Source organism: Vicia villosa, linkage group LG1 (genome assembly GCF_029867415.1).
Source record: "Vicia villosa cultivar HV-30 ecotype Madison, WI linkage group LG1, Vvil1.0, whole genome shotgun sequence".
Lineage (NCBI taxonomy): Eukaryota > Viridiplantae > Streptophyta > Magnoliopsida > Fabales > Fabaceae > Vicia > Vicia villosa.
In genome coordinates this window covers 133,047,841-133,058,628 of record NC_081180.1, presented here as the reverse complement: position 1 = coordinate 133,058,628, position 10,788 = coordinate 133,047,841, and the positions used below count along the sequence as shown (strand labels likewise).

The window sequence follows — 10,788 nt, the reverse complement described above, 5'->3', positions numbered from 1 at the left end:
ACATTCACTTGTATGGACTCTATGCAAAATCAACCCTATCTTGTCAATCTACTAGAATTATGGAGAAAGTCAACTAGAGGTTTTAGCACAAGGCTCAAGGCAGCTTGACATGATTTCTTCAGTCTACTCCATCATGCCAATGGACGCTTTACTTGAGAAATACACAATGGATAAATAAATAATTCAAAAGATGGAGATCCTCATCATCTAACTCCAACGTCCCTTTCTTGGAAACTACTTTTTCAGCAAAGACACTTGTACAAGCAAGCTTCCAACGTCTCTTTTGTTCCCTCTATATAAGGAGCTGAAGATTCAAAAGAAGCGACAAGTATATACAACAAGAAAACGCAACAAGAATAATAAATATTTCACTCTATTAGCTTTTGTACATAGTTGTTGTGGATGCACATAGTCTTGAGAGTTTCTTACACTTGTATATCTTAGAAATCTCAAGAACCAAGGTATTTGTGTGTGTTGTATTATTTGTACCTCTGATCGTATTTCACATACATCTTGTTGTAATCATAAACATTTTCTTTAGAATTTGTAAAACCCTCAGACTGAGTGTTTGAGTAAGGAAATCTCTTTCTAGTGTGATTGAGCAAGGAAGTCCTTAATAGTTGATTTAGGAAATGAAGTCTCTTTCGAGTGTGATAGAGCAAGGTAGTCCTGAACAGTTGGTTTAGGCAAGGAAGTCTCTTTCTAGTGTGATTGAGCAGGAAATCCTGAATAGTTAGTTTATGCAAGGGAGTATGTTTTAAGAATGATTGAGCATGAAGTCTTGGAATGGTGTGTCTAAGCAAATTGTAATTAGGTTCTGATTATAATGAAAATCTCTTATGTGGCAAGGGAGCTGGACTAATCTCATTATAAAGAATTAAGATAATTATTGTGTGTGATTTACTTATTAGGTCTGCACTTTAAATTATGCAGTTGTTGCATACTCTAGCTTAGAATATGAACTTGGCCGGATTTAGAAGTTGTTGTCTTGAAAAGGCAATAATTATCATATACAAAATTCGACCCCCTATTACTTTTGTATTTTTATCACATTCAGTTGACATTAGAGGACGGTGTGTGCTTAACACTTAACAGTGGTACATAAAAAGATCCAAAGAGAAAAATTATACTAGATGAGAGATATTGGTGATAGTCATGTTAGTGGAACTAGTATTCCACATTATTATAGTGCTTCTGAAAAAAGTCACTATTCTACTTAACAACCTGCATTCAATGGTGATTCCACTCACTTTGAATGGTGGAGAGTAAAATATACACATACATCATTGGGTTTGATGATGAGCTCTTGGACATCCTTGAGGATGGCATTGATATTCAAGTAAATGGTTGCTAATAGAAAATTCTCACACTAGCTCAAAAGAAAGTGTACAGAAAACACCACAGAGTAAGAGGTGTTATTATTGATGCTCTTCCTCACTCTAATACATAAAGATCATATATAAGTGAACTGCCAAGACTATCTTTGAATCATTATGTGCTACTTATGAAGGTAATCAGCAGGTAAAAGAAGTTAAGGTCAATCTTCTGGTTCACCAATATGAACTCTTAAAAATGAAGGATGATGAAGACATTGAATCCATGTTCTCCAAGTTTGAAGTTCTTGTATCGGGCCTTCCGGTTTTGAATAAGAGTTATACTACTACAGATCATGTCAAGAAGATTTTGAGGAGTCTTCCTATGAGATTCAAACCTAAAGTTACAGCTATTTAGGAAGTTAAAGACTTGAATACCTTGAGTCTTGAAAATATGATTATCAACCTTCAGAGCCATGAAATGTAATTGAATGGAGACGAGCTTGTGAATTTGTCCAAATCAGTGGTTCTAAAGTCTGCTACTGAAAAATCTAGTGGTAAAGCTTCCAGATCCTCAAGAGTCAGCAAATCAGAAAAAGCTTCTGATGAAGGAGTTTCTAATGATAGCTCAAATGATGAGGAAATGACATTTATCATTAAGAGATTTCAATATCTGATTAAAGGAACAAGAGATTCTCTGGTAGAAGTAGTGGATTCAGAGGATCAAGTTCCAGAGACAAAGAAGATGGCCAAAAGATCTGCTACCACTCCAACAAGCTTGGTCACTTTAGATATGATTGTCCTAATCTACTAAAGGACAAGTCAAAGAAAGGAAGCTTATGGAAGGATAGCTTCATAAACAAATTCAAGAAGAGTCTCATGGAAACATGGGATGAACTTGATAATGAAGGAAGTTCTGACAAAGATGAAGAGGGTAGAAAATCTGGCGTTGATGGCTCTCACATCATCTGATGTAGAACCTGAATCTTGCTTTGGTTCTGAATCAGATGAAGAAAATGAGGTATTTTCTAACTTATCTCGTTCTGATCTTATTTTCTTTATTCAAGACCTCATGAGTCATTGCAAAGATAAAGCAAGGTACATGAAAATCTTAAAGAGAGATCATGATCTTTTGAAAGAAGAATTAAAAATTCCTCAAGACACATTTGAATCTCTGGAAAAAGATCATAAGGCTCTCTTAGATAAGCTTCTGATAAAACATTAAATGAGCATTAGGTAGATCTTCAAAGCTTTATCACAACAGGTCTTGAGATAACTAAACTTGCTTCCATGATCTATGGATTAAGTAAGAGCAAAGGAGAAGGTCTGGGATATAATGGAGAATGCTTCAATGTCCAGCTTATGAAGAAACCCTTTGATCCTTCTTCTTCAAGCAGTGCTCAAACAGTGAAAAAATCTTAGTTAGTGCCTACTTCAAATATGGGTAAGAATCAGACCCAATCAAAACCTAAAGGTCAAAATTCAAAAGTTTTGAGGGATCCGGGACCAATGCCCTTTAAGTCAAAGGTTCTATAGAAACTAGAACAAATGACCTATGGACCAAAGAATATGAAGGATTCAGAAGAAGATGTCAAGACTCATCCAAGATAAAACTTTTTTTAAACCTAAAGTCTAGATTGAGCCTAGGCATTACTATCAGGAAAATGCACAAAACAAGAAAAAGCCTGCTAGAACTAACACTAGAGGAACCATAAGAGTATGGGTACCTAAATTTGAGATTGTATTTGCTACAAATATGCCTAAAAGGATAAAAAAAAGTTGCAATTATGGTACATGGACAATGGCTGCTCACGATATATGATAGGAGAAAGACATATATTCCAAACCCTGACTCTGAAAGAGGAAGCAAATGCGAGTTTGGAGGAGGATAGAAAGGGAAGATCATTGGTATAGGTACTATTGGTAACTCTCTAATTTATGTTAATAATGTTTGGCTTGTATAAGGATTGAAACATAATATGCAGAGCATAAGTAAATTTTGTGACAGTAGTTATGATATCTTGTTTAATAAGAACATCTACTCATTCATCAATAAGTCTAAAAAATCTATTTTATTCAAAGGGAAGAGGAAATATGATGAAATATAAAATTTTGTGATAAACTATTTTTGTAACGAAAAAAATAGAAAATTATTGGTGATGGGATTCGAACCCTTAGGTTCCAGGTACATTTCACCATGGTTGTTAACATTGATTGTAGTAATATGTGTTTTAGTAAATAGCAAAAAATAAGCGCCTAAAAAATGAGTTATTACAACGGTTAAAAGAACGACCATAGTAATATGGTATTATGAAAGGTATATTTTGTAGTAGTGTTTATCACTTATCATATTCAAAACTCATTAAAGTGATCTAAAAAACTTTCAAGCATCTATTATGCCTTAACCTAAAATATCATAGCTTGATCTTTTCAATAAAGTCTTCACTAGAAAATAATAAACAAACAACATTGGAATCTTCTAATATATAAACCATACATTTTAGATCCTTTAGTTAGATAACTCGATCATGTGAAATCTTCAATATCCCATGTTTGATTTTAGTGAAATATCCTAGATCACCAAACATGTTTGTAGATAAAAAAAATTATTTCGAGCTTTGGAACATGTCTTATATTGTGTAGAAGGAACACAATCATCAAACATTTTAATTATGAGTTTACCAACTCTATAAACGTGGCAAGTCTTATTGTCAAAAGGGAGAATTACTCCACCTTCCTCCAACTTCAAAATCTCAAGGTATTTTTTCCTTGGACACATGTGATAAGAGCATCAATGAGGCCAAGACTCAACTATTTTTAGTCTCCAGTCTCGAGATCACAAGTGCACTAATACTTTCATAATTATCCTCATTTGAGGCCACTATAACCTGAACAAAATCATCGTTACTCCTCCTCTCAGTACAATTCTTATTGAAGTGATCGATTTTATTTTTTAAAAATAAAGTGTTTTAACCTTGACATATCAAACCTATTGTCAGAATTACCTCTATGCTCACTTCCTCCTCTTAAGACGCTCAAGCCTTCATCGTTACCATTAACCTTCAAATCTTTCACTTTTGAAAATTCATTGGATCTCACATCCACCTATACTTCATCCAAAGTAATTATACCTTCTTTATCATTAAAAAATTACATCCTTTAAGTGCTCAAAGGATATGAATAATGATCTTAACAAGAGTAGAGTTTTATTCTCATCGTCAATCTTTACCTCAATATTTTTCAGATCATCAATGATTTTGTGAAATTATGCTAACTACTTCATTAGAGGTTTGTTCTCTATAATTCATAATGAATATTGTTGTTGTTTCAAACACAACTTGTGAGAAAAAGTCATTGTCATATACAATAATTTAAGATTTGTCCACAAAGAAGCCACAATCTTCTCCCTGATGACTTCCCTTAAAACTTTATCCCTGAGGTACAAGATAATGGCGCTTCTGGCCTTATCCACCATCTCGGTCCTTTGTGTTTATGTTAGACATGTAGGCATCGATATCTCACCCTTCAATGTTTTTACACATTTCTCTTAAATTAATATTTCTCGCATCTTCACTTTCAAAAATTCAAAACTATTGTCTCCAAAAAATTTCTCTATATATCATATAGTACCTATGGTGTTCATGTATAAACAAAACTCATTTTCTCCACGGTGAGTGTCGCTTGTTGTGAAATTGAAATATTCAATCACACCAAACTATCATTGGAATATAACAATAATATTAATTTCTTTGAAAGTAAAGATATGTTGGACAAAAAATGACAACCAAAATAATTGGTCTCAAGTAACAACAACAAAAAATCCAATATATGTAAGAAATCCGCAAAAAGCAAGAGGAAAATAAAAAACGAGAATACAAAGAATATATTTATCCGGTTCGGTTAAACTAGTTTACTTTGGAGGAAAGGACATCTCTTTGATTTACTATATTTTTTAAAAAATTGTTACAAAATATTTTCAAATAGTTAAAAGAAAATAGACTTTTAGGTTCTCAAGAATAAATCTTTTTTTTCTACTTAAGTGTTTTTCAATCTCTCAAATTCTTTGAATATGAATCACACAAATCCAAAATGTTTCAAGAGTGTTTTCCATCCCCTTAGATTCCTTCAAAAATTTCCTAAATTACATGAATAAAATTTTAGAAATTTTTTTATTGCCTCTTTAACTAGGATTATCATTTTTGATCTATCTTTGAGTCTCACTGACAAAAGTGATAGATGTTAATATCTTGAAACTCTAATGAATTAGATATCCAAACATGATCCACAAATCAACTGAAACCACCCATAAGCCAACCGAATTCTTGATCAATCAATTTATTAATCATTAACTGAGTCAACCGTTGATCAAATAAACGTCAACAATTGACCAACCAATTACTTTTTTACTGAAAGTCAACAGAGCCAAAACAATATTTTTTTTTCATTTTCTTCATCACTTGAGGTATTTAGGCCTATTTCTACCATCTATCTTCATGGTTTTTTTTTTCTCTTAACCTTTTTTTATTGGTCTTGCAATTCACTCTTCTTGATCTAGTCAACATAAATTTTTCAGTTTTTTAAAGATTTTAACAGTAAAACTCGAGGACCTAATCCAAAAGTCTATTGATATATAACATATATCAATCTAAAATTTAACTATGTTAACTTTGATGATGAGTTTATTATACGTACAAATTTCCAAAAAGATTCTTTTTTGGGGACAAAAAGAATCTATCATTTCTAGTTCCTTTTACATATGGGAAAAAACAGTGGGTGGATGGCGTTGAAAGACAAACAACTGCAAAAATACAATATCTGCATGGGAATAAAATTTAATTTGCTGAGACAATTTGGGTACATATGTCTAATAACTTTCACCAATAGTATATGAAAAGAAGATTATCAGAATATATTTAGCATCCAAACCAAGTTTACCTTTTCTGAAACTCATCCATATCCCACAAGACTTGTTATTCCCATTTCCTCAATCGTTTGAAGATACCATTCCTGTCTGATAGGTTGTAACATCACTTGGTTTAGTTGAGAGAAATGTTTCATATAAATATCTATCTATTTATGCATTCAAAGAATATGATTCTCTTTAATAATTTAATTTGTATACTATATAATTTAAATAGCCATATGCGAGAATTAATAGTATATATAACCCTAGAGATTGATTTGAAAATTATTATTATCATTTCAGAGATGCAAATGGAAAAAGGGAATATATTCTAAGTTTGGTTTCTTGCTTAGTTGTTCTTCCTTTCTTGCTTGATTACTTCAACTAAACCATGGCTTCCTTATTATATAGAGCTTTTGGCTATGAAGCTGCATCCTTTATAAGCCGTTTGTTTGCACATCCATCTCATCATAATAATCACAAACACAATAAGAAGTTCAACATGCCAAAGGGTCGGCCGATTTCCTTACAGGTTTGTTTTTCTCCATGTATATATGTAAAAGTTTATGAAGATTGTTTCGCAAGTTACTGAGAAAGGTTTTAGAAGAATAATATTTTCTGCCAATATTACATGCAACTGAAAGTGGACGATCTTATTTGTTTCAGACAGTTGAGCTGAAAGTAAGGATGTGCTGTACAGGTTGCGAAAGAGTTGTTAAAAACGCAGTCTACAAGCTCAAAGGTAATTTTTTTAACTGAGACCTATACGCTCTAATCAACTGCGCTAATACTGCTTGATATTATTTTTATTCTATTTCAATAAATTCGTATTTTTTAATCTCGATTACAGATAAAATTATTATATGATGTTTGATTAAACAGGCATAGATTCGGTGAAAGTGGACTTAGAGATGGAAAGGGTAACAGTTACGGGATATGTTGAGAGGAACAAAGTGCTTAAGGCAATTAGAAGAGCAGGAAAAAGAGCTGAATTTTATCCTTACCCAAATCCACCACTTTACTTCACATCAGCTAGTCATTACTACAAAGATACAGCCAATGAGTTCAAAGAAAGTTACAATTACTACAGACATGGTTACAATCTTCCGGATAGACATGGGACCAATCATGTCACTCAACGTGGTGATGACCAAGTTAGCAACATGTTTAATGATGATAATGTTCATGCTTGTTCTCTCATGTAAATGTAAATAAATTAATAAATCACTTGTCTATGTTGTTAGATGTGTATGTATATATTAATAGCTTGTTGTGAAAACTTTTATATCATAATATGTAAATTTGTTGTAAAATTATGCGTTTGTTGCTATAACTAGCTGTCATGAAAATATTTTATTGGTGTTATATGTAAATTTGCAGATCTCTTAAGAAGCTTAGTTTGTATAATTACGGGGATTTTGTTACACTATTTATTTGGGTAGTGTGTGATTCTTTTGTTAAATTGTAATTTTTTGTGTCGAAGCAGGTTGTTATTCGAATACAAGGTGTGTCATGAATCTATTGAAGTGTGAAAACAGTTTGTTACACACAGATTTGATTTAGGTTTAAAATAGATATTTTGGGCTTTTATGTTTTGGGTTTTTACTTAGGAAGAAAGCAAACCTAAAACTATAAATAGAGGGAGTAACCCCTATTTTGAGATAACTTGTATTCACAGAATTTGCAGTTGCAAGTAAATAAAGATTTTCTACAGTTTATGGGCAGAGAGAAACTCTGCAGAAAATATTTTCTTCCTCTCTCTTAATTTCGGCAAACCCTAATCCTAATTTTGATCTTGTTTTTCTTCATTGTCATCTTTAACGATAAGGAATTACTCAAAGGTTTGGGAGACTAATTCCAACATCTAGTATCTAGAGCTCCGGTTAATCGATTCAAGGCAAGTGGATGGCGATGACAATCATTTGAATGGGCATTTTCCAGCAACTCTTCAAATTCTGAAAGGTGATAACTATGAGAATTGGTGCAAACAGATGAAGGTTGTATTATGTTGTCAAAATCTTTGGGATCTTGTGAAAGAAAGGATAGAACCACTTGCAGAAGCTGCGACGGAGGAACAAAAAGCTACACATAAAGAATTAAAGAAGAAAGATTATAAAGCTCTCTTTATAATACATCATTGTCTGAGTCCAGATAATTTTAAAAAGGTTAGTGATATAGAATCTACAAAAGAAACTTGGGAGATTCTTGAAAAGTCTTTTGGAGGTGCAAAAAAAGGTGAAAGAGGTGAGGTTACAAACTCACAAGAGAACATATGAATTGCTTCAGATGGAAGATAGCGAAAGCATAACTAATCTCTCACTAGGGTTACGAAACAAGTGAATTAATTAATATATGTGGAGAAGCGTTAACAACAAGAGCCGTTGTTTTAAAGATCTTGAGGTCTTTGGCCCCTAAGAAGAGTCGAAGGACTTGTCAAAGTTGACAAAAGAAGAGCTTCAAGGGACGCTTGAATCTCATGAACAAATAATGACTGAAAATAGTTGCAGGAAAGTCGAAGAGTGATGTGCTTTGCAGGCTCAGTCAGGAAACAAAAAGAAAGGCAAAGGAAGTTAGAATGGAATAAGGGTAGAGGTGGCTACAACAATTCGACTGGTCAAAGTCAGCAAGAAGGAAGTTGGTCGAATCAGAAAAAACCATCATACTAAAGCATTCAAAGAGGTGGTGTTGTAGGTAGAGGAAGAGGTGGTGGTCGAAAGCCTGATAAGATTCACATTCAATGTTTCAATTGTCAGAAGTATGGTCCACTATTCGACAGTTTGTCCTAAAAGAATAAGAATCAAGAAAGTGATGCAAAGTTTGCAAAACAAGAGAAGAATAAATGTTGTTGATGGTCACAACAAAAGATGAAGATAAATTCAAGGACCAATGGTACTTGGATTCAGGATGCTCATCACACATGTCTGGAAGAAAAGATTGGTTTGTCAATATAAAACCCTCAATGAAGACATGGTGAAATTTGCAAATGACGAATACTCTAGCATCTGAAGGTATTGGTGATGTTATGACTACGAGGAAAGATGGAAAAAGGGTCAGTAATTTCCAATATGTTGTACATACCGGGCATGAAGAGAAACTTGCTCAGCATTGGGCAGTTGGTCGAAAGAACTACAAGGTGTCGATCAAAGACAAGATGATGGGAGTTTTCAACGCAAGTGGGAGGTTGATCTTGAAGGCTCCTATGTCTCAGAATAGAACCTTCAAGATCGAACTCAATGTGATGGAGCACGAGTGCCTTGCAATTGCAGCTAGTAGAGATGAATGGATATGGAACTATCGACTAGGTCATCTCAACTTCAATGACATCAGAGAGCTGAAAAGAAGAATATGGTTTCAGGGTTACCAGAAATCGAAATTCCAAGAGAAGTGTGTGAGGAATGTGTGCAGGCGAAGCAACACAAGACAACTTCAGCAAGGATAGAGGAAGCAAGTCGAAGGCAATCCTTGATGTCATATACTCTTATGTATATGGACCAATCCAGGTGGATTTGAATAGAGGTAACCAATATTTTGTTACATTCATAGATGATTTCAGTCGGAAAATTATGGACTTACCTGATCAAGAAGAAAAAGTGAAGTGATCGAGGTATTTGCCAAGTTTAAATCTATGGTTGAAAGACAAAGTGGTCGAAAGCTCGAGGTTTTGAGAACTTGATGGTGGTGGAGAATAAGTTTCGAAAGACTTCGACATGTTATGTGAGAAAGAAGGGATTGTGCATGAGGTGGTGCCACCCCTACACTCCACAACAGAATGGAACTGCATAAAGGAAGAATCGGACCATTATGAAATATGGTGAGAAGGATGTTGAAAGGAAAGCATTTACCTAAAGAGTTTTGGGGCAAAGGTTGTGTCAACTGTGACATACATTTTGAACAGAATTTCCGATGAAGAAGCTAGAAGGAATTACGCCAAAAGAATGTTGGTCTGGTGTGAAGCCTAGCTTGAGTCATCTGAAGGTATTTGGATCTATAGCACATAGACATGTGCCAGATTAGTTGAGAAGAAAACTTGATGACAAGTCGAGTCAAATGATCCTAATAGGATATCATTCGACTGGAGGATACAAGTTGTTCAACCCAGTGAACAAGCAAGTAGTGATCAGCAGGGACGTGATCATAGATGAGCTTAAAGAATGGGATTGGACTGAAAATGTCAAGAAGGATTCAGTGAGAATATTTTATGATGAACCAGCTACTAAAGTTGAAAGAGAAGAAGTTCGACAAGAAGAAGTCAGAGGTGATGCAGGCCCAAGCAGACCTCAAGAACAAGACACATGCCTGCAAGGTTGCAATAATGTGTGATTACATCAAATTATGTAGTCAATGATGAAGGTGAACTGGTACATTATGCTTTCTACGCAAATGTCAAACCTGCCAATGCAACTGAGGAATTGAAGGATTCGAAGTGGGTGAAAGTTATGAGTGAAGAATTAAAGTCCATCGAAGACAACAATACTTGGTCACTTGTCGAATTGCCTAAAGGAAGAAGAGCAATTGATGTGAAGTGGGTATACAAGGTGAAGTGTAGATCCCAAAAGGGAAGTGACTCGACAC

At 34.1% G+C, this 10,788-nt stretch overlaps 1 protein-coding gene across 1 annotated transcript; it reads left to right on the top strand.

The window, feature by feature from the left end:
• The first annotated feature begins 6,499 nt into the window (after positions 1–6,499).
• Positions 6,500–7,574, top strand: LOC131617176 (heavy metal-associated isoprenylated plant protein 30-like). Its single transcript, XM_058888525.1, has 3 exons — positions 6,500–6,748; positions 6,883–6,958; positions 7,099–7,574. The coding sequence occupies exons 1-3, from the start codon at positions 6,608–6,610 to the stop codon at positions 7,419–7,421; spliced, it is 540 nt and encodes a 179-aa protein (XP_058744508.1). The 5' UTR covers positions 6,500–6,607; the 3' UTR covers positions 7,422–7,574.
• The last annotated feature ends 3,214 nt before the right edge of the window (positions 7,575–10,788 follow it).